The 25448-nt window shown below is 40.3% G+C and overlaps 1 protein-coding gene across 4 annotated transcripts in view; it reads left to right on the forward strand.

The window, feature by feature from the left end:
• Nucleotides 1–25448, forward strand: part of DPP6 (dipeptidyl peptidase like 6) — a 539077-nt gene that overhangs the window by 462229 nt on the left and 51400 nt on the right. For all 4 annotated transcript variants that reach the window (XM_064433316.1, XM_064433370.1, XM_064433208.1 and 1 more), the window contains exons 9-10: nt 23146–23300; nt 24937–25034. In XM_064433316.1, coding sequence (XP_064289386.1) covers nt 23146–23300; nt 24937–25034 — 253 coding nt within the window. The remainder of the gene's footprint in view (nt 1–23145; nt 23301–24936; nt 25035–25448) is intronic.

A 25448-nucleotide genomic window follows, 5' to 3' on the forward strand; every position in this document is an offset into this window, starting at 1 on the left:
TAAAGCTGATACTCTGCTTTGTTGAGCTTAACACACAGTGGTGTTGCTGTGTTTCCTTTTTGGCTATGAACCAGGAGGAGGAGGGAGAAAAAGCCTCCTTTTCAGAGATGACTCCTGTGCCTTATTAATCTTCATTTTGTCTGGGTTTTGCGTGACCACCAGCAGATCCTCTTGTGTGACTTCGCAGTGACACCTGGTGGGAGAGGCCAGGATGTCATCGTCATTAAGACAATGAAACTGCAGAATTTTTTGCTGCAAGATCTAGGAAAGGCTCCCAATTTCCCCTCACATACATTTCCCTGAAACTCTCTCGGAGCTTATGGGAACTACACATCCAAAGCTGCTGGCTGATTCATGCTAATGGTGCTTCTGTTCTTTTGTACACTTTATAAAGAGAGGAAAGAGAACACAGTAATAGAGAAAAATCTTTTCCATAATTTAATCAGCATCTCACAAAAAATATCAGAGGGTAAATTTAGAACATGTATGACTGGTCTCGGAAGTGCAGCGCCTGGCAGGAGCTGCCAAATCAAATATCAGCTATCTTGAGCAGTACCTTTTATGCCTATAGCATTTCAAGCAAGTGAAGTAGACATATTTCTTACATTTAGAAATATTAATTCTGAGACTCTGGAAGTGGTCTTAGTACTGGGAAACCAGTTAGTAAGTCTGCTGAAGCAGTGCCTTACCTAATTCATCTGTGAGCTCAATTTTTCATTTTATAACATGAGAATGCTGAACTTCTGCTAGGAAGCAGGAACTTTGATGATGAAATTAAGCCTGAATGTGAAAAGGAACATTCATAATTAGCCTGGAAGCAAGTATGTCCTAAAGTTCCTGTTTAGTGCCACCAGAGAAGGAGATGACATATCCTCATATTTCACAGGCAGGACTAACCTTTCCCAGTAATTAGAAGCTCCAAAACCTGGTTGGGGAGAATGAGATGAAGAATTAGACTGACTCATCACTGCAATTTTTAAGATAGTCTGGATAAATAAATCTCTTGCCATACTAAAGTCATTGCTGCAGACAGTGGAAGAAACCAGCCTTAATGGGACTACAAATTATTCTATTTTGACAAGATATGTGAATAATCACTGGGACAAAGAATCTAGATTTTACTTTAAGAACTTTCATATTTTCAGTCACAAAGAAAATATTCCATGGACATGGGTAAATTTGCAGTTCTACACAGCTGCTGTGGGGTAAAGGAAATTTGGGAAAGATATGGAACTGGAAATAACAGAAGGAAAGATATGGAAATAACACCTGGTAGTGCCAGAAATGCAAGTCTAAAAACCATTAATTTGCCCTTAAGTGTGTGCTGGTATTTTTACAGGAGTTTTGGGGGAAGCTGCATTTAATTTGTTCCTTTATTTGTGTGCTTCCTCAGATGAGGTAGCAAAAGCAGAGCGGTGCTTTGGTGGCATTGTTCCCACAGTAAAATAAGAAGTTTCCCTCTGTTTTGCTTTTGGACATCATTGAGTGTTGCCCATTCAGTTCATGCAGCTGCTCTGCAGCATTTGGAGCCATCCAAGTCTCAGTTAGCCATTATTTAACTCATTGAAGGTGACTAGATTTCTGTGAACTGTTATGTGCACAATGATTTATACCAAATGTGCATAAAATCTGCCCAGTTTAGTTGCATTCAAAGGATAAAGAGCAGCTCTTGACCTCAGCCATTTGTCTGAAGTGAATATTTTTACCATATAAAATTCCATTGCAAGGAAGATGAACTAGATGCAACATTATTTTGCCTTATGCATGTTAAAGCAGAAGAAAAGAGAGTTATAAATTTCACCAGATGATGTCACAAAAGGTTCTGTAGACGTTCCATCCCCTCCTGGCTTTGGTGGAGGTTCCCCTGTCCAAAGGAAGCTCCCATTACAGATTGCATCACCAGGATAGACTTCTGGTCCTTCTCAGCTGGCAAAGGTCAGGGAAAATGGAACCATTTACAGTGCACATTGTGAATGCCTGCCTAGAAACCAGCAAGCTCCTGAAAACTTTAAAATGTGCTGTTACCTGGACTGGCTTCAAAACCCAGCACCGCACCACGAGAAACCCTGCCAGCTCTAGCCCAGTCCTTAACCTTCCCTTTCTGCAGAAGGTTGTTTGGAAGGAGGATGCCAGCCAAAACCAACACCTGTCATCCTCTAATTTCTGGATCAGCATCATTCAGGCTTCAGGATGGCTTTTGAAAGGAAAGCAGAATATTATTTACTGTGGTCAGAGAGCTCCTTGGGGCAGTGGAAGGAAGCCAGCTGCTCATCCTGATGTCACAGTGCAGCCAGCAGCTGCCAGTGCCTTAAGAGGTGTTCAGTGAGTGAAGTTGTCTTTGTCTGCCCTGAAGCCCTGGTAGGTATCACAAATAGGTGTTGTATCACTAGAGTCAAATATTTCCAAAAAAAAAGGTGTATTGTGAGTTGTATAACAGAGCTGCTGTGGTTTTTTGCTTGCACACAAGTTCTGTTTCTCTGCACCAATTTTATTACAGTGGCCTTGGGTTAAATTTCCTGTTGGAGAGCCATGTCCTCATTTTCTGATTATGCTGGTATTTTTAATAACTAATTAGTATACCAGCACTTTGAATATTACAGAACAGATTTTGACCTATGCCATGCTAAGTTGAAGTCTGGAATAACTCCATGGAGATAATTGTGATGCCCTGGATCTGCACCAGGATGTTGAATGAGAGGGTCTTGCTGTAATATTCATGCTTTATGTCTACTTTCAGGGTTTCAGAGGAAATATCTTAAAACACTATTATTCCCAGAAAATAAAGAGTGGCATGTTAGAGACTATTTTCAAATCCAGTCAAATTTAAAAGCCATGCTTTTCCTTCATAGAATAATTTCTGTGGTTTGATAGTATAAAACACAAAAAATCTATTTAGGTGATCAGGTTCACTGCATTTAAAACAAAAATATATCATTTCTATGTTGGTAGAATTGAGCTGGAGGGCTGTGACACATGTAAGAGTCTTCCAGGCTGTAGAATGTTGTAAGAGATTAAAAGAATTTAATTAAATTGTACAAAAATGATGTACAGTATTATAGGGTGGAAATATAGCTGTTAGGGCATGTTTCCCAGGGATACTGCAGGGATCTCTATCCTGAGGGATTTTTAAGAGTGAATTAAACAGATTTTTGTCATGGGTTGTTGAGATAAACATCAATCCTATTTCAGTGCAAGGAGGGGATTAAGACTTCTTTGGGCTTCTTCTGGAGCTACAATTTTATGATCTTGTGTATAGTTTTGACGTCTTTTTCTCATATCTCTGCAGTTAGACGTTTTGCCTCTGTGATTACAAAGAATGCCTGGCTTTATATACAGCAGAGTAAATACACATAAACTGCTTGTACATGATGGTTGTAGGGAATGGAGCTCTTTATCACGACGAATTTATATGTGCCTCATTATTTCCCTGAGGAAAACTGGTCATTTTCTTCTTCTTAGGGTGTCCATGAACTTTTATTTGAAAAACATGTTAGAAAGAAAGAAAGCTTAATGTTTTTAAAGTGGTGCAATCAAGAAGTGATTACAGAAAGAACAAAGAAATTGAAAGATAGTCATAGAAATTTTATGTTAGTGTGTAATTCCATCAATTTGACCTAAAAAGTAATTTCCTGCAGGTTTTTTTTCTTGGTACAGCCTTGTGGAAATTAAGAGGCCAGTGTAAAAACTACAGGCTGTTTAAATAGCTTTCCTATTTGTCTCACTGCTCCCTGGCCTGAATAAAGTCTATCTGCCTTAAGAAATAAAAAATGCAAAAATGAATGTATTCTGTCCAAATTAGAATGAGAGAAAGCTAAATGAAAAGGATGAAAATTCTGCTGTGATTTGTGATTCTCACTAGAGAGCTGGTCTGTCTGTTGTTGTATAATAGCAGGGAAATCAAAAGAATCTCCAAAATTATGACATAAATCATATTATAATTTGTGTGCATCAGCTTCCCTAATTTGAAGCGGGGAAAAAAGACAAAGAACCAAATTGAAATACAGTTTAAAACACACAACTTCAAATCCTAATGCCATGTGGAAGCAATCAAAGTCAGAGTGGGTCTGTGACTGGAAGAGCAGAGGAGCAATGATGTGAAATGCAAGGGATGCATCACTGCTGAGGGCTGGCAGGGCACCTGGGAGACCCCCACAGAGCTCAAGTCCATGGTTTCCTCCAGCAGAGATTAAATCTTTGTACGTGAAATAATCAAGAGGTCAGATCTTTGTATGTGAAAATCACCTTTCCATACCCCTGTCTGTGCTGCCTGTGCTTGGCCCTGTGGGTGGAATGATGACCAGCATGCTCAGATCCTGGTGCTGGGAATACCAGACTGTTTTTTCCAGCAGTGTTCCCAGTACCAGCTCTGCACAGAACCTCAGCCCCTGAAGACAAGAGGGATGTGGGTGATACAGTGCAGGAAATTCAGATTGTGCCAAAGAAGCCCAGTGGTGACTGCAGTGCTGACACCAGCCAGGACATGGAGCTGCCTCTGGCTGGGTTCTGCTCTGTGTCAGGAGAACTGAAGAGCTCGAGCAGATCTTTAAGGCCATCAGTTGACACTCCAGCAGCTCCTGAAAGATAAAGCATCCAGGGATTATTTCACCCTCAACACTCAATTAGTTTACATTGCTATAAGTAACTACCATATGGTGCAGCTTCTGCACCAGCTGCTTCCCAGTCTTCAACGAGCACAGGTCTGAGGGGAAACTATAGCACAGAGTTAACAGCAATTAGAAAAGTGAGGGGAAATAGCAGATTTAAAGATGATCCTAAAGCTTTTGCATGGGTTAAGCAGTAAAATATAAATGGCCAGGGATGCATTGGCTGCTGTGTGCCAGGCTGGGGACTCCAGGTGCCTGCAAACAGCACACACAGGGGCACAGCAGCCATGTGGGACAACAGGGACCACCTCCAGAAGGATGGCAGAAACCTTCAGTGCTCTCCTGGGATGAGGACTGCAGAGACCAAACAATGCAGTGACATGTAGGAGATTCTTTCCTTCCAATCCATGGCAAACAGCAGCAGGCACTGCTCAGACCTGCACCTTTCTCTGGCTCCCTGCAGCCCTTGCCCACATCCACCAGGATTCCTCAGAGTCTGGAGCTGGGGGATGCGTATTGAGCCAGGTTTCATGGCCCACCAAGGCAGAGCCAGACCCTGCACAGGGAAAAGACCAAAATAAACTCATGTTGAGATGTCTGCTCAGCTCTGCAGTCTCCAGCAAGAACAGCCCCAACCAATTCTGTGTTGCCCAGCCTCTTTGCCTGCTTTCTTCTCTTTCCACTGGAAACAGAGTTTCTTTGAGAAGTTCTCTTACTTTGAGAGCTATCTCCACAGCACAGCTGAGCTTTGTAGAGCTGGATTTGCTGCCATTCTTCCCAGTTCTTTTCTTCTAAAGGGAGTGTGGTCATTCCTGTGTTTGCCTGTGTCATTCTGTTGCTGAATGAATTCTCTCTCAGCCAGTTTGCATATCAGAAAATAATTATTAGAATTTTTTTTATTATTATTATTTTATTTTATTTTTAATTACTAAAAAGCTGCTGCACTGCATTCTCCAACCCTAAGAAGTTTTAAGACTTTGCATGAAAGTCCTTGCATGTCACTCTGCACTGGAAAAATTGATTCTATTGCTTTGAGTCACATCAAACAGCACAGGAACACAAAATGCTGCTAAGAGCTAAATACTGTGTTTTATTTATAGTTATTTAAAACACTTCTTCTTAACAAGTTCCTTAACTGTGGATTTTGAAGAGATTTTTTTTTTTCACTTTTAAAGTTTTTTTTTTCAGATTTTAATGAGTGGAAGTATCATGTTACCAAAGCAAACTATTAAGTGCTCTGTGTTTTTATTCATTAAATTTCCTGTGGTGTAGTGAGGTGTCTTAGATGGTTTTGCAACTTTACTGGCCATATTGATGTAAGTTACACCAATAAATTATTTGCTCTTTGTCTCACCTGCTGCTGATTACACAGCAGAGGATGACCACTCCAAATACTCTGTTGGGCACATTATTCAAATTTCAAACTCTTAGCTGAAAAATATTTCCCACAGTTCAGACAAATTTGCCAGAAATTTAGATGCAAAATTCCCAATTACAATCTCATTCAGTATGTACAGTGACCTGATTCCTACAGTAGATCCAGACCAGAATTACACAGTTAAGCAGAAGCTGATACCTCTAACAAATGTACATATTCCTTAAAGTCCTCTGAGGTTTGCTTCAAGATTTTTGAGTGTTTTCATTGACTTATAAAGTGTTGTGCTCTTGGCTATCATTGATTAAGCCTTAAATCTGTGGTGCCTGGCCTGTGAACCAGAGACTAAAACCTTTCTTCTGAGACCTGGTATAGTTATATATTATATTTATATGTGAGAAGTATCTACTTTTAAAAGGTGCAGAAAGAAATGTTTACATTATAGTTTCGATGTAGACTTTTTGATGCATACTGATTTTAAAAGTAGTAACAAATAGATCTTGGTTTCTTTCATTTTCTCAGTATCACAGTCATTTAAAATGATGACTACAAGTTTCCTCCTTAGTATGATTTTAAAAGCATGTTTTCTCATGGATCACCTTTTCTTCTGCACCTGTAATTCCTTTCCAGGCTGAATATTTTACTGTTCTCTGTTGTTGTTATTCTTATGTACATATTACTAATTTTTCTTTTTTTTTGTGTTTCACGCATTCTTTTTAAGGTGCTTTTAAATAATTTCAGACTTTTCTCAATTCCAATGAGACAACAAAAACAACATAGTCTAAAGAGACCTCCTATCTTGAAAGCAAAGGGTTAATACTGAAGGGCACATGAAAGTTTGTTGGCAAAAGGGAACAGTTCCAGAGTGGTCCTCGAAACTTCATTAGTGATCTGAAAACATGTAATATTGCATTAACTGGAAGAAAAACTCTTCTATTACAGGGTTAATGTCCTTAGAAATGTTGCAGAGTTTATTTGAAAAATAAACCCAACAAGCCTCTATTAAATTTATTGAGGAAATGGAAAGCAGAAACTCAGAAGACTGTAATTGCCACCTACAAATATGATAATTAGAGTGAATAAGAAGTAATGAAGGAGGAAATCAGAGGCAACTCACCTCCTGAGCAGGAAGGTGGAGGTTACATTGCCACCATGTGGTAAAACTGTGGAGAGCTGGAGCAGCTCCTCTCTCCATCAGGATTCCAGAGGAGAGCTGCAAACAGCCAGAAATCTGCATGATTTGCTGGAAAAAAATATAGTATGCAAATGGCATCCTGATTGGAAAGAAGCAATGTGAGATTAAATCCTATTTTGCTTTTGATTAGCCTGTGCGGTTGGGTTTTTGGTGGTGTGTTTGTGAGGGTTTTGACTTGAATTTTAATACAAAATGCTGTTACATAAAATATTCAGTGGAAAAGTGAGCAGAGTGCAGAAAAGGATAGAAAAAGAAAGTTCTCTTTTTAAAATGATGTCATTTATAAGCTTTTTTGAGTACAAAAATCCATCATTCTCTTGCATGTGTTCTTGAAATCATCTCCAAAGTTTCTGCATGAATTTTGATTTTTTTCAAATTCTTCTGATAACCCTGGGATATTTCCCAGTTCTATAATATTTAGAAACATGAGCCTTAGTGTTTCACAAAGTAAGTACTTTTTAAAGCAGATTATATGGAAATGTATTTTTTTTTTATGGAAGTTCAGCCTACAGCAGGATTTGGGATTCACAAAAGTGCGTCAGTTTGCTCTCCCCCCACCCCTCAACTTCAGCTTGTAATTCCTCGTGGCATGACAACTGGTTGCTGCAGAAATTATTAGGATTCAAGAGCATGATTTCACAGTCTGAGTCGGATGAGCTTTTCACAATCCCCTTTTTGATCAGATCAGTGCTGACCCCTGAGCTGACCCTCAGCCAAGGGGAGCCGGGTGCTCCCAAGGCAGGGATTGCTGCTGATCCCTCTGGACAGCTCTGTCCTGCTGCACTGCAAGCTCTGCTTCTTGTCTTCCCTGCAGCCTCCACCCTTCACTGGTCTGTGCACAGCATCCCTTGGGTTTATAGAGCGCTTGAATTGATGCTAAATACAGTGGCTGCCTCTGTATTTAAGAGCAGCTCCCCCCCTCAGCACCCCCACTCTTGTAGCTAAAGTGCAAGAAAAAGATGAAATGACCATCACAGCTGATGCTCAGATGTAGCCCTTGGTACAAGTCTAATAATGACCTCCACTGAGGCAATTATTCTGTCTTGATCTTAATGCCTTTTGCAAGCATCAATTAATAAAACTTCACATAATGTCCTGGTAGAACAGGAATTATTAACATCTTTTTAGAAACAGGCAAACTGAGGCACAATTATTGACCTGGTTTTAGACGAGATGAGAGAAATTAGGACACAAAACTGAAGTCACAGTTTCACCTTAGTCCCTAGAACCCAACTAAAGTGCAGAGCATGGTGTGAAAACCCAGGTGTGGCTGTTTTCAGCATGGCCCTGGGCTCACCTGCAGCACAGACCCCTTTCAGTAATTTTAGGAGGGATGCACATCTGGAGAGATGTGTCTGTGCAAGTCACCCTGCAGGAAGCCTGGGCTAGTTCCTGGTGATATCCACAGGAATAAGAACCTTTCCAATGCACAGGGCACCCTGTGAGCAGAAGGCAAAAGCCTGTTTTTAAAGCTGCCCCAGCTCTGCCAGACTGTTCTGCGTCCTAAAGGGAATGATGGACTCTTACCTGCCTTTCAAATCCCATAAAAAGGAGCAAATCACTTCCCTTTTTACACAAATGACTCATAAGCATTTTCCTCCTACATTAGTTTTGCTTTTGCTCAAAGTTGAGTCATTGTCTTGTATTTGATTTAACAATAGCAAGAGAAAAAAATAGCCATCAGTAGCTACTGCATAAGAGTAGATCAAAAGCAATTCCTTAAAAGAGTCTTTCATGATAGCTAGATTAAACATTTGAGAAACTGGTAAGAAATAGAGCTGAAGAAAAACAGCTCCTAAAACCAAAGCATTATGTTTTCATGCTATTGTGCTTTTAAAATTGAAGGCAACAGTCTGAAAACAAGCATCAGAATAAATCTTACTTGAAGGGAATTATCTGGAGATCATTGTATTTATTGCATTTGTTTTGATTTTCCAGGCTTTGCCTCAGACTGTAGTCATGGGCATGACTTAAAAGATTCAATACTTCATTTAAAAAATTAAACTTCACTTGATTATTGAAGTGACCCATCCTAACCCTTAAATTTTCATGTATTTTGGAGTATCACCAGCAGGCTGGAAATGGTAGGAAATAGGACAGGAGGCAAGAATTGTGTCCTCAGCAGCTGATGGGTTTCAAATGCAATAGCTGAGGCTGTGCTGCCCCTTGCAGGCACAGCACAAAGTTGCATAAATCCATGAGGAAAGGATTAGTTATGGTGCTTTGAAGTGATCTTGTTTTTTAACTCTGCCTCCTCTCTACCCTTCTCCCCAAAAGGGCTGTGTGTCTGAAGGCACTCCTTGCCCAGACTGTGTTGTGTGTGATGATACACTGGATAAATAATTTTCCAGCTAAATGTTGGTCTTTTAGAATCCTTTTGTGCTCCTCATTCCCATATCTGCTACAACTGTGGATATCTCAGCAATTACAGAGGATGAGCAGTGGTGGGAAGGGAGGGCCAGGAGGTGTAGGGAGCTGATTGATTATTGTCTGCCTCTGTGGAGCAGGGAGCAGATTTGGGGATTTCCTCCCCTGTAAGTTTCCCCATTTCAGCAGAGGCAGTGGAGCTGTGAATCTGGCTTGTGAACACTGCTGATAAACACCAGACTCTGAGCCATGGTGGGAGAAATTGTCACCCTGCTGGTGTGGCCCCAGTGCCAACACACTGAGACAAAGGAGCAGCTCCCTTCTGCCCACTCAGGGACTCAGGATCCTTTTTTAAACTCTCTCTGGAGAATGACCCAGCTAAAATATTATGTTGTTTGAGAAACAGCAACACAAGGCTGCTCATGGGACACCTCTTGTTTAAGAGCTTGCCTGTGAATTTTGGGTGTCTGATTTTGGCCTTGCAACTGAGAGTAATCTGAACTGGAGGCTGAGCTGGCAAGTAGTGAGCCAGGAAAGCTGGGCATGCATGAGGAATGTTTCAGTGCTTTTGTGAGACTTAAAATTACTCAGGACACAATAATAAACCCCAAAAGGAGACATGGTAACTTCAGAAATAGTGACTTTTAGTGTAGTTGTTCTGGCTGTTAGCAGAGATGCTGCAGCTCCAGGTGAGAGGTGGGAGTAGCACGAGAGAAGTGCAGTCCTAAAAACAACTAAGCTGCCATTTGGAAGGGTTGTAGTACAGGACATCCCAATTACTGAGGTCAAAGTTTATCCTTAATGAGGAGATCTCACAGCTCAGCCCTGCAGAATGGCACTGCAGCTGCAGGGAGTTGCAGGGAGAGTGGAGAAGCCAAGAGGTGGTTTGCCTTCATCCCACTGACACTTCAAAATCCAGTCCTGGCAGAGCTCCTTTCCCTGGAAGAGGAAAAAGGCAGCAGCATGATGGATCTAGCCACGTTGCTTGGAGCCCAGGCTTGCCCCTGACTGAGCAAATTAGGTTTGAACCAGCTTCCAGAACCTTCCAGAACCAGAACCTTCTGTTCCCTCCCAGAACTGATGATGACCTGCATGAATTACTTGTTTGGACTTCATAGAAATTGCAAATGCAAGTCCACTGAGTACAGCAAACACCAGATCACAAAGAATTTGGTTTTGGTTCCAGCAAAATAACTTTCCTAGGACATCTAGAGATGGTTCCTGACCTGACCTTTCCTGTAGGAGAAAACACACATTTGACAGCACAGCTGAGATAGGGTTTAGAGGAGAAACAGCCCTTTGCCTTCTACACAACAGATAAATTGTGCCTAAAGATGGAGTGACTTCCCCACTCTGACTTTTAACTTTTTTCCAAAATTTTAGCTTAAATTAGTGAAAAGACTGTGTACTTTGCTGACTGCTTGAAAAAGGAAAGAAAGTACAAAATCATTGCTTGCTGCACAGTTTTCCTAAGTAAATGTCTATTTTTTAATTTCAAGGAAAAAAAATGGACCACAAGTGCATTCACAGAAATCAAAGGAGTGGATTTGGCTTTTTCAAACACGAGTCCTTAGTGGACAAACTTGACAGTTACATTCCTTTATACATTTGATAAAGAAATTATAAAATAAGAACTGCATCCTTACTAAGTATGTATTACTATTTATACCAGTTATGAATTTGGACTTAAAACCACATTAAACAATCTGTCTGAGTACAAGAGGCACAGAAAGGTAATTTACAGGCAATTAGTCAGCCAGGTGGTTGTGTTTGTAGCAGTGTATCATGGTCACATTTTCAGTCTGGAAACATAAATCTGCAAAAGAGAAACCAGATATCCTGTTAGCATTCCTTAAAGAAAAGTTCCTCACACTAAAAAAAAAAAAAGATAATGATAAAAATCTGTGTAATCATGGTGTAACCATGCCTTGAGTATTTTCATAACCTGCTGGAATCCTGCTAAGCCTGATGAAGATGAAACCTTCCCCCCAACATGCCAACAACATAATTGGGATTTATAGCTGCAGGCTGGAGCACACAGCCCTTAGGGAATGGAGGGCATGACAGAGAAATATCACTTGGAAGCAGCCTGAGGAGCAAGGCACAGCCTCCCTCCCTGCAAACCCTCCCACACAGGAGGGTTTGTGCCTGCAGGAGCAGGGCTGAGCACCCACCTCGGGCACTGCCCGTGGCATCAGCAGGAGGGTGTTCAGCCAGCCCAGAGCTGCTGGGCTTTCCAGGAGGAAAGTTACCGAGAAAAGATGAAAGGCAGCCAAGGAAGTCTTAGAAAGAAAGGAAAATATATGTATTAAAATTGGCACCTCTGACTGTAACCCACATCCGAATGTTCCAGGAATAAATAACCTGACTTTGAAAACTGGGCTTTAGTGATAAGTCATAAATGGCAAAGAGTACAAATCACTATTTCTGGTCCTACTCAGCAAGGGCAAGAGCATTTCCTTTGCTATTTTATGATGTTTGCCATCAGAACATTTTGAGGCATTTCAAAACCTACATTTCATAGTCTGGAAGTGGGAAAGTTTTCACCAGCTTGTCCTGTGGTCTGGCTGTGCTTAATGCTCAACAAACACCCCAAAAAACCAGAGCCAGTCCCCAAACCACTGCAGGGAATAGTGAAATATGGCTCAGCCATGGCCTCAACACAGCAGCCCTGCTCATCTAATGTCATGGATGTCAAGGTAAAAATATGCTGGTAGAAAAGGAGCTGCTATAATCAGTCTTTTTAAAATCTTTGTGGGATTTTTTTGTTTTGTTTTGTTTTGTTTTTTGTTTTGTTTCATTTTATTTTTAATGTGGGAATTGTCCTCAATACTACATAGGAAATTTTTTAAGGGTAGAGCAGGCTATGGTGACCTTGAAAATTAAGATTATGCCACATTAGGCTTTGTGATCTGTTGGGTAGATAAAAATGGAGCCATCTCCATCCTGCCAATAAGTGCAACAGATAAAGAGGGGAAAGGAGGGTATTTCTTTCCAAAGCCACCCTTAATCAGCAAAAAACAGCAGACAAAATTATCTTTGGTAGATGGGGATTTGTGCAGTGTGGGTTACATTTATTATCTGGCAGGTTATAAGCTGTATTTTAATTTCCGGTATTTTCCTGCTACATCTGAAGGAACAATACAAGCTGGATCCACTGCATGTCATTTATAAGCCTGTGCATGTCATTTATATGGTAATGGGGGAGTTTGCCCTCATCCCCAGTGATTTCTGCAAAATTCTGCGTGCTGGTTCTCAGCATATTTAGCTTTCTCCAGCGTAAATTAAAATGCACATTCATGATCTTTGAACAAAGAGGGCAGGGATAATTGGTAATTTGAGCCTGTTCTGTACAATGCAATTCAAAGTAATACTTATAATTTGCAGTTAATTAATCAGGGCCCTTTTTTTTTCCTTAAAATTCTTAATTGCCTTTCTATTATATTGATTTTTAATAAGTTTTACTCCTACTAGTTTTAGTTCCAATTATACAGGCAATTTCTTGTCACTGCTACTGCATGGCCCTGTGTGTGTTTATATGTACATTGCCATATATTTTGGGATCTTTTTTTCAGAAATTTTTATATGCTGGTTTATGGATAGAGTTTTTGTTGACTGAAATTAAAAAGTTGAAAATAATGGAATCAATGTGCAGCCAAGAGAAACAAGGTGCAATAGAGAATAGAAAACTCAAATCAATACAATAAAATTTTAAAAGAATTTAAAATATCTGTAATTCCATTGCCACATTTAAATACCTGGAATTCCATGTCAAACTCATTTGGTATTTAATTCACTAACCAGTTAAAACTCTCTGTAGACGACTCTAATTGTTGCAGCTTTAAAGCAAAAGCAGCGATCATGAAAGATACAAACTTTGGGCTCTCTGAGGAAATTCAGGTGGTCATAAATTCAAAAATAATAATAATAGTGAATATAGATGTACATGGGTGCCTGTGATGGGAAATATGTCATGAGCACCCCATGGCTGACCAAGCCCAGCTTTGAATGACCAGAGTGAGGCATCCACCACATCTCTGGGCAACAACCTGTGCCAGAGCTTCACCACACTCATTGTAAATTCTTCTTTCTTATACCTAATCTACCCTTCTTCAATTTGAAATCATCACCTCTTTTCCTGTCACAACTGTCTTTCTAAAAAGTTTGTCCCCATCTTTCTTACGGGCTTCCTCCAAGTACTGAAAGGCTGCAATAAATTCTGCCTGGAGCCTTTTTTCTTGAGGCTGAGCAACCCCAGCTCTCAGCCTCCATAGCTGAGGTGCTCCAGCCCTCTGATCCTCCTCCTGGACTCCTCTGGACCCACTGGAAATTCCCCACTGGGCATTCTGCACACCATCCCCACTGGGGTTTATTTCCTGACTCGTTTATGGGAGTTTCTAGGCTGTCACTGACAACCAGAGCTGCACAGACCTGGCTGGTGGCCCTGCCCCAGGGGCACAGCTTTCCTCTTATTTTGTCAGGAAATTTAGGATTGCTGCACTGGACTCTACAGATTAAAAATATTGGTAAAAGAAATTGGTATTTCCTGATAGCAGGGATAAAAGAGATTTTGATGCATGGACATTATCCTGCAGAGATGTTTGTATTTTCTTTATTCTTACCTGGGTCCAGAGTGGATGACCTTCAAAACACACACCTAGGAAAGAGCAGAATTGTGCTCAACATGCAAGTGCCACAACTCTGACAAACACAGTCATCAAATCCCACTCATCTATCAGTGGCATAACCTGATTACATACCATTACCTTCATTAATAATAAATGTTCCTCTTATTTGATAAGAACTTTTTTTTTCTGAAATACTGCTGTAAGCTAATTTGAATTCTGTTTTTATCCAGCTCTCTTTTTCTATTATTCCTTGGTGATTCTATTGATCTCAGTAGTTCCTCTGATTATTCAGTCCTGTAAAATCAGATTCACCCTCTGAGTCATTATTGAGCTAAATCTCTCAGTTAGCCAGGTCCTGAGTCACTGTTCAAGTTGAAACCTCTGGGAATATTGCCATAACAGGGCAATATATACCCTGAGTGTTTTTTTTTTAATGGCTGTTCAATGACTTCTGCTGTTTAAACTGGGTAAGGAATTAGGAGCTAGACTAAATTCAGTCAATGTGCTCCAGTTCCCATTTCATAAAGCAGGGCTGTATTTTGCAATATTAACTGACATTTATTAGCACTCAGACTAGGTGACTAGCAGGTGCTGCTCAGGGTGAATAAATCATGCAAGCAATTCACATGAAAGACAGCTTGTGCAAGTGCTGATAAAAATCCATGGGGTTGAAGAATCAAGTTCTTTAATAGCAATGTCAGGCTGTTCAGTCTTCTTATCTCTCATATTTCTTTATGAAACATTAAAAGAGATTGCTTTTGAGCGCTTGTGTTCTTGAACTATTGCAATCGTCTAATGAATTTTTGATTCAGAGGGTTTTGTGATTGCTAACTTTCTTGATACATCTGTAGCTATTGAAATGGATCCCCTGTGTCAAGGCTGGCTGTCCATCTTCCTCCTATCATAAACCCCACAGATTTGTTAGACAGAACCTGTAACTTTTAATTTAAAGGAAAGGTGAAGTTGAAGCTTCTTGAGCATGTCTGAATAGAGAAATATTCGGCATATAATGAAAGCCCTGATTTGTCTCACTGCATTGCACAGATAAGCAAATTGCATTTCCAGCCATAGCAACCTGCTCAGTGGCACCAGAGGGGTAAAGAACAAAAGGATTTGTCTGTAAAGAAACCCTACTTCATTTGGGCCAGATGAATTCTCTCTTCTTTGGGTCCTTAACAGCTGAGAAGGTACAACAGGACCTTGCAGGGAGCCTTCACTCTCACATCAGTGACCCACACTGAAAATTGCTCAAAGACTTCTGCCAGGAAATGTTTTTACAGATTTAGTGCCTTTAGTAACAGGCTTTCATGAAGAGCTGACAACAGGCTGTGGGTTTAAGTTTTGTGCCAGGTGGTGGAAAAACACATTCTTATTGTGCATTAGTGGAAGACAGCAGTTTGCCACTGCAGATGTGGCTTCCTAAATGCATTTGCTCTTTGGATTGCGTGCAGGAAATAGGAATAGCTGAGGGTAGGATGGCTAATATTTCTATTTTCATAATTCAAACCTCATTTTCATTATTACCTCTGGACATCCTGACAGATCACAGACCTGCCGGCATCTGCATGTCAGTCTTGTCACCGTGGTCCAAAGGTTGTTACTGACACTGAGAGTGACTCACACAACCAAAGGACACTCACTAATTGTTAGGAGCAGTTGTGGGCATTAATCATTAATGCTTTTGGAAATTAAGGATTCCTAAGGATGGGGTACAGGTAACAAAAACTCAGAAGCACAAAGAAAGGAACTTCGAAAAAGAGGAGAGGGAGGTAACTCGACATTTTTCTGGTGTGTTTATTTGAAAGAGGACAGCCCAAAATACTGATGTGCAACAGGACAGTATGGCTTTGTGTATGACACCTGGTAACCCTGCCTGCCTGCTGTGATGGCTCTGGAGAGGTGCCAGACCTCCTGGGCAGTTGCTTATTTCTCCTGCTGGGCACCCAGGATCCATGTGAAAGCTGGAGGACAGCTCCTCTCCGTGGCTTTTTGCTCCTCAAGTGGGATTTGCAGAGCTGGGTGCACTCAGTGTATCACAGCGTGAAGGTGGCCTGGAGGTGACACTCTTGACTATTTTTAAGTAGCTGAATTATTCTCTTATTTGTAAAAATCCACCTGTATGTCTCAGATGACATCTTATACTTGTGTATATCTGTTTTGTTAGGTGGTTGATTTGGGCTTTTTTCCAACAAATGCATTTGCATGATTGAAGGAGATTTTAAACATTCATGATTTCTTAGTTATTACAGTCTGAGCTTGGCCTCCTGTGTGTATTCTGTAGGGGCTGTGGAGGTGTACCTGAAGATAGGATCAGGCAGGTGTTCAATAAATCCAGCTTTTGAAGCCCCCAAGCAAATCAAACAGTCAAGAAGGTCTGGCAGCTACTTGCCAATAACCTTATAAACAACATTCCTAATGCCCTGACTCATATGGCAAGCACAGAATCCTTTAGTGTTGGAAACACAACAAATTAGAAGAATCAATGGGTCAGGGGGAAACAAAACAACCAAACAAAACTAAAACCAAAACAAGCAAGCCACATTAAAGTAACAGTTTTGAAATAGGGTGAATTTAATGGCCTCAGAACATCTCTTCTGTCTGTCAGGAGCTTGGTCCCACGCTAACATGATCTCATCCTGCTTTTTGGGGATTGGTGTCCTAAAGATTGTCCTAGAGAAACATTGGTGCTTAATGCTGGTAGTTGGGAGTATGGATGAGGAGGCCGGGTTGGAGTGGTCAGGATGTGGCCAGGCTGCCTGGCAGATTTGCCTCTGATGTGCACGCACTGACTTGGCTGGATGCTGTTTGCACTTCATTCCTGTGTGTTCCCTCAGGATTCTGACCAGGTACCAACATCCCACAGTGACTTGTCTGCCTCCAGAGCATTGCAGCTGGTGGTGGTGTCACCCAGAGGCACGTCCAGCTCACAGCACTGAAGGTGGACCACAGCCCATTTGTGCCCACATTTAGTGGGGTTTGCCTCTTTGCCAAGCCTGGGCTTGGCTCAGGCTGCACAGCAGCTCTGGGGCCCTTTAGAGATGTGGAGGCAAAACATGATCCTGCTGACCACACAGAACACACGAAGAGTGGTTTTCCCCAGTGAATGAACCCAGAATGAACCCAGCATGAACCACTCTGCTGAAATGAGCCTCTCTCCTGGCCCTCAGCATCTGACAACAGGGAGGCAAAAGCACTGGCCAAACCCTCTCCTGCTGTCTCAACACGACATTCTGAGCAGAAAACAACCTGTGTCCAAGCAATTAAACCAGATGATGACTAAGAGGAGCTAATGACACTTGCAGCCCTCTCCTTCCCTGTGCTTGAGGAGATGCAGAACTCCTGGCTGGGCTCCTTTCCCTGAGATGAGGGACTGCCACTTTCTCAAGGCTGCCAAACACATGGGAGCTGCTCGCCCTCCACAATGAGATTTTGGATCAAGGGTTTGGTGTTTATCAAGTGCTCTCTAAAGCACATCCTTAATAAATAGTTTGTTCTTCCTAAGCTTGTTGCCTGTCAGTGGCAGAGGAGACTCTGTGTTCTGGGTAGGAATAAAGGGTCACAGGGGTTAGCATTGCAGTTTGTTTTTCCTGAGGATCTTTGGGAGCATTGCAGCTCATTTTTCTTAAGGATCTCTTGGACAAGAGCACAAGCAGCTTGAGAAGGGTTGTTGTTTGCATACAGATTCACAGAATATTCTGAGTTGGAAGGAACCCACAAGGATCATTGAGTTCAGGATGGCCTGCACAGGGATCAAACCCACACCCTTGGTGATATCAGCACCATGCTAAGCTAATCTCGGTGTCAGGGACTGTGGAATTGGGCTGAGCTCAGAGTTTGACCTCAGCCACATAAATTTTTATGTTTTCTACAAAAGGTTGTTAAATTGTTCAGCAACCCTGCAAAATTGCATTTTTTTCCACCTGGCTCAATTAGACAACTGTGAAAGAGGATTAATTGCTCTGAAATCAATAGTGCAGCAGTGCTGACATCAGCACAAAATAATGTCAACACAGGAAAATGTAGATTGGGTATGGTAATCTAGAACAGTTTTATACTATTTGCATACACATAACTACTTTTTTACACTCATTTTATATCTATTACAATGATTTGATGGAAGTCAGTGTAGACCTACACTACAGCAACTGAGAGAAAAATTTGGTTGCATGGAATAAAAGGACATTTTCCACAGCCATCCCTGAAACACGTGTCAGTAAAGGAGAATATGAACAATGAGTTTTCCCTAACTGGCTAAAAATACTTGCTTTCACACTCTACAATAGTCATCGATTTGGACATGTGGTTGGTGCTTTGAGATGATCTAGTAATTGATTTTAAAACAGATGGCAGCTGTCAAATAAGCATTTGTATTTATTTGATGTTTCTATGAGAACCCTTGGGGTTTCACTATCTCTGTACTCTTTGTTTTCTGCTTTCCTAGACCCTCTTGCTCTTCTCTGATCTCTCTTCCTCTCATGTTCTTTTGATGCATCCTACTGACAATTTCTTTTGAGCTTTCTTTCCCAACGTAAACCACAGCCTTTATGTCAGGCTTTAATTTCATTTTGCTTGAAATTCCTTTTTATTAACAGTTTTAATAAAACAGCAAAAAGTCTTCAGCACACCAAATACTTCATGATCTAGCATCAGCTACAATACATCACACAAACACAGCCATTGGTTATGATCCTCAGAACTGCTGTAATTTACCAAATCAGCAATAAATAACACTGGCCCTGAGAGTTTTTTGAACCTTAAAATGCTGATGTCTTCGAATTTTTTTATTTATTTTATTTTTAGTGATAGAAAGGAGTGGCAATGGTACAGGTCAAACTGTCAGAGGATTGGTGGCCTGTTCAAGCACCTTTGTCTTCTTGTGCAACTCTCTCTTTTTGTTAACTCACACTTAAAAATTATTGTGTCTTCTAACAAGAAGGCCCAGGAAATGTGGAGTTTTTTACTTGTAAATTATCTTTTTTCTCAGTTCTTTTCTCCTGATATCATTGGAAGTAATCTCTAAGCTACTAATGGATTTCTCAGTCTGTCACTGGTAAAGGCTTCATCTTTTCCAAACAGCAAGCCAGAAATTTGAACCAGCAGAAAGGAAAATATCAAAAATATGACTCAGGATGGACAAAGGCTGCAGAACTAGCTGAATTTTAGAAAAGCATGAAGAAACCTCCATGGTCATTTACATGTATATGTTCATTAGCAAAGAGGAACTCTGCCAGTCTGGAGCTCTGTGCAAGCCTGGGAAGAGGATTTGTCATGGAAATGTCTTTAGAAATGCCCCAATGGCAGATTATGGTTCAGAACATTTAAACCATCTCTGTGGATTTACAAATGTGGTGCGTACAGGAGTTTTTTTTCCAGAACCTGCTGGTTGCTACGGAGGTGGAATAAGATTAAGGCCTGGTGCTTTTCCCTGCATTGAGTCTATCAAGGAATTCAGAGGTCTGAATGCACTTCACTGGACTGTTCAGTGCTTAGATAGAGGTGGAAATGATAATTATAAATGTTTGAGTTCTATGGCTAAAGTTGCTGTACAAGTATCAAAAGGAATAGCAAAATCCACTTGTGAAGATCCTTACAGGATTGGGATGGATATTATCCGCAGAGGAATGGGCCAGAGGATTTTTGGGATCTCTTCCAGATTCATTTGCTGTGATTCCTTGAGAAGCTTGTTACCTGAAGTGAGATAAAAGTCTCCCATTTCACTGCTCTTGCAAGTGCTGCTGGAATTAAATTGCAGTTTGCAACAATCTGATGGCTGCTTAACTTTACACATGCTGGGCTAATTTTTGATGACAGACCTGCTAGAAATCTCCACCCAACTTCTGATCCACTGTTCGTTCTTTCCAGGGATTACCCACATGGTATCATAGCCAAATGCTGCATCCCATCCTATATTAACCACAGCCTGTTACTTGGCAGCTGAGAACCACCACCAGGGACTTCTCCTTCTGCTCCCTGATGGTGAGCAGGGGAGCTTCCACCAGGAAACACATCCTTCAGAAGATATGGCATTCCCACTTTGGGCAGCCTGATTCACTCTGGGTATTGGTCTGGTCCTAATTCCAAAGACAGCCACCCTCAAAATGCACAAATGCAGCAGCCTTGAATTCACCTCAGGGAGCATTCCTCACATCACACCTCTATTATTTCCTCCAGCTGCTTTTCTTCTCCAATGATATTGAAGTCTCTAAGAGGGGTATATACCCAGTTGTCACTGAATATATTCTGACCTAGGACTTCAAATTCTCTTCCTGAGGGTCTGGTAATTTAGAAGACTCTTTGTTTCACACAGCTTTGAAATTATCATTCAATTGGGCCTCGGTCAACTAGAAATAAAGGATTAAAATACACATCCTGTAACATTCCCTGAGCACAAACACATCACTGGCTAATCCATGTCCCCACTGAAGAGTCACTACTCATGAGCAGGGTCATCCAGCTGTTTCAGAGTGCTTCATTACTAAATGTGCTGAGATGGAATAACTTGTCTCAAACCCTGTGCTTGAACCCAGCCAGCAGCTCTGAACAGCCCTTGTTCAGCTAAGGCAGCCACACACTTTATTCTCACTATTTTTCAAGTTTGCATGCTCAGTTGGGGCTGGCAAGCAAAACTGTGGAGAAAGAAAGAGCACAAAGCCAGCAGGATCTGACTGTGAGGGATCTCAGCAGCTCGCTCACAGCGTCCTGACATCATGAGGCACTCAGTGACTGCAAGCTCTGGGGAAGAGAACAAAAGTTTTAATCAATTATCAGTTTATGCTCTTAGTAAGGAGGTCATGGTCCAAATATGTAGGGGGGCTTTAGTGTATAAGGAGAATCTGTTTTTTCACACACGAGGCAGGATCTGAACTAACTTTAGAAAAACTCAGCAGTTTTGAATGAAGCTGATTTTCAGAGCATGTGCTAAATGCAAACACAAGGAATAAACTGTCTAAAAGAGCAAATTGCAAATAATTTTTTCTTTTAGCTGAAAGAACTTTCTGGTACTAATCCATTCTATAGTCCATGAGAATGTTCTCTGGTTTGCTAAAACTAACTGATCTTTCTAATAACAGCAAGGTCCTGGCTTTGTTTCAAGGAAAAGGTTCACTCAATTAAATCTCATTAACAGAGGACCACAAAACCTGCACTAAAACCTTTCTGGGTATGTGACCTTCAGCAGAACTGCTTCATTAAGTCTGAGATCCTGGAGAAAATGTTTGCTGAATAAAGTCATTCCTAATTAATGTTAAAATGTCAATGATTCATGTGCCATCCATCTTCACTCCTTTTCCTTTATGCTCTTCATTATCTCTTTAGTGGGCAACCTGTATAAAAGTCAAAAGCAGAATCTTTTAAATGTACATATAACAGGTGGGACAATGCAGCAAAGCAAATTTGCCAGATGTGCTTTCCCATGAAACATTTGTAGCTTCCTAAATATCTTCCAAAAGCCCCACTTACATGCTGCCATTAAGAATTGATTAATTAATTTGTTATTTCTGAAAACCATATGCATTGAGGATGAATTTTCCCTTGCACCCTTTCTGATTTTACCTTGAGTTTTATTCCAAGCCATATGCAAGTCTTGATTAACAAAGTGTTTATTTACCCTGTGGAAAATATAATTGTCTATTCTCCAAGGATTGCTCAACCAATTTATTTTTTTTAATTAAACAGAGTCTGGTGAGTTTTTACTCTTCAGACCAGAGGGATGTCCTGGTTGGACTGGGGGGGTCATCAGAGGGTGATGTACAAATCTGGTGGATCTGAACTCAGAAAATCCTCATCCCTTTTTTCAAAAACCAGTGATGGCAGCAGATATTGGAGCTTCTTGGACCTGTGTAGCAGGACTTCATGGTGAAGGCTTAGAAACACTCTGTAGCCTCTCTAATTTTTATTCTCACATTAAAGTAATGGGACCCATCTTCCTGCCCATCAATCTGTGCAGCATATGCAAGCCCTTCTGGTGGTTTAAATAGGAATGACTCACATGATATTAAGCCTCTTAATGAAAATGTATTACATTATTGTCTTTCACAAAATGGGAGGTTTAAAAAGCTAAGTTAATGTCTTCCAAATGTCACTAACTGGAGACACTTTGGACCAAGAGTGATTTTATAGCTTTTCTGCAGATTGGTAAAATGAACTTACAATGAAGGACATTGGATTATATGAAAAGTATTAGAAATTAGAAGTTGTTTAAATTTGCATTTAATAAGAACTAGGTTCTGCCAGTATTAAAAACATTATGGCAATATTGTTTTCTTCTTCCATACTTGAATTCTAACATGTTTGCATTGCATTTTTCTGAGCACCTTTTCATTGGTAATTATATTACTCAAATCTCATAAAGCCCAAAATTCAGTGGTATAAAGTAGCCTTAACCCTGGCTACTTATGGCAAATTGCCTTCCAAAAGTGATTTTAAAAATTAAATAGGGATAAAAGTCAAGATGGTGTCCAAGGCACAGACTCTATGGTCTGGTATCTTGTTTTGAAGTTCCAGCCTTTCATAAGTTACAGAAAATTTCTATATTTATTTATTCCCAACTTACAACAGAACTTAGGAATATTTAAATTGTTGCTGAAGCACTTGAATAAACATTGTTTAAATTGATTGATATGTGTCTAGTCTGACATTGTGAACCCTAATCATGTGCAGGACACATGGCAGAAGCAGCAGTGCCTTTTATGCTGTCATGAGTGTGTGTACTAATATGAATAATTTGGTGTTTCTTCAGCAAAGGTAATTAAGCCTAATAACCTATAAATATAGACTAATTGTTATCAATTGTGCTCATTTGTGTATATGGCATAATTTGATGAGTATTTTTGATTGATATGCCAGTGGCATCCTCCCTGTGCTGTGATTAGACTGGGATTTTCATATCTGCACCCTTTCATTTATTGCTAACTAGTAATTTACCTCTAATAGCCTTTTCTTTTCTGTTCTCTCTCTCTTTTTTTTTTTTTTAATTAGAGGAGATCTTGAAGACTCACATTGCTCATTGGTGGTCTCCTGATGGCACCAGGCTGGCATATGCAACAATTAATGCCTCCAGAGTCCCCACCATGGAGATCCCAATATACACAGGCATCCTTTACCCTACTGTTAAAACTTACCATTATCCAAAGGTAAGGAGAAATTTAAAAATCAGTCCTGCTGCTCCATCAGAAATAAATAATTGTTTATTTCCAGTAGGCTCAGACAGGAGACTAATAATGCACACTCATGAGCAATGAAAATAAACAGATCAGCTGTTCCTCAGTAAATGTGCATTTAACACATTCTTTAGCTGCATTTGTAAAATTGCACTTTTCTGCTTCTATGAGAATTAGTAACTATATACAATAGAAATAAAATTTACAAATCCTTTCTTTTTACACACACAAAAGCAAATTTGCTTCCATGCTGGAATGGGTGGAACTTGGATGTTATCTGTGGGTTTGTCTCCAGGATGGGCTTGTTGGTGTCTGGGGGTTTGGAATTCCTTTATTTCTGTGCTTGGATATGCTTCTATATTTAGACATGTTTCTATATTTAGACATGTTTCTATATTTAGATACATTTCTATATTTAGATTTTTTAATTGATGGGTAGATAGATGATGGACAGATAGATAAGAAATAGATAGATAGATAGATAGATAGATAGATAGATAGATAGATAGATAGATAGATAGATAGATGATAGATAGATGATAAATATATGGATAGACAGATGGATAGAGAGATGGATAGATAGATTATAAATATATGGATAGATAGGTAGACATATATATAGATAATAGATAGATGATAAATGGATAGATATAGATAGATAGATGATAGATAGATAGATAGATAGATAGATAGATAGATAGATAGATAGATAGGTGATAGGTAGATAGATGATATATAGATGGATATACATGCCTATATACATACACACATACATACATACATATATTCTATATTTGCATAGAAGGAAAATTAGTAGAATTTTATATAGAAGGAAATTCTTTTTGTATAGAAGGAAATTCTTTTTTTGTATACAATTCCTTTTGTATAGAAGGAAATGTAGTATTTGAGTTTCTTTAGAATATCCAGGATGGCCTAATGTCAGGGGAGACATTGGTTTTAGAGGTTTGCTGTGCCTGAAAGACAGAAAAGGCTCAAGGGCCAATGTCCCCTTGGCTGCAGCCCTGCAGGGAGTGCACAGCACTGACACAGCTCTCCAGCAGCACAGACTCACTGCTGCTGTTACTGCTGGCATTTCCTGCTCTAAAGCAGCACAGGGGTGTCTGCTGCAGCCATTCCTTCTGGCTTTCTTGCTTTAAGCACTGGTTGCCTAAGAGCTCACATGCTGGTTCAAATTGAAGCATAATTTAACAGGAGAAATACCCACAAATATGCAGGTTTTGTGGAAATCAGGGGTTCAGCAGGAGATGCCCTTTCTCCCAGTACAAAATTAATCAGTATTTCACTATATCAACCTATTAGACAATCTTTTGTCAAAAGGTGCAGGAAATAGCAAAATTTCTAGTTGCCATGAAAAGTAGGATTTTTTACTAAGGTTAGAAGTGTCCTGAGTAAAATTGCCCTTTTTTTGTGCCTGCCAGCCTCTCCACACCTCTCTGCCACATCCCTAGATTTGCAGCCTCCCTGTGAAAGACCACAGCAGTCCAATCCATATCAATGGGAATGCTTTTCATAATCCATGGGGATACAATAAACCAAAACCATTCTGTGTTGTATATGATATAGTAATTTATTCTTTTCTAAAATCCAGGCTGGAATGGAAAATCCAACTATTTCTTTGCATGTGATTGGTCTGAATGGACCCACTCATGACCTGGAAATGACTCCCCCAGATGATCAGAGAATGAGGTAGGTGATTTCTCACCCTTGAATGCTGACCCCAGTTCCCATGGGGTTTTTTTCAAGATAATTTTACAGTTTCTAACACTGGACCTTTCTCTGCTGCTATCAAAAAGTTTCATTTTGTGTAAATCTGCTTCACTTTTTTTTTACATTTACTTGTCTTTTTACATGTATTTTATAGAACATTATATTAGAACAGGTTTACCCTGAATAACTTTGAAACAATCCAAACACATTTATGCAAAAGAAGATGTATGAGCTCTGGCCAAACCAAATGGGTATTTGCCTTTCAAAAATACAACTTCAGACCTGTGTACAGCAGGTGGGAATTCAGGACCCCAGTATCCCCATCACAGTAACAGAATGGTGGCTCCTGAGCATTATAATTTCTCTTTTGGTAGCATTCTCTGTAAACAGAGA

This window comes from Passer domesticus, chromosome 1 (assembly GCF_036417665.1).
Source record: "Passer domesticus isolate bPasDom1 chromosome 1, bPasDom1.hap1, whole genome shotgun sequence".
NCBI lineage: Eukaryota > Metazoa > Chordata > Aves > Passeriformes > Passeridae > Passer > Passer domesticus.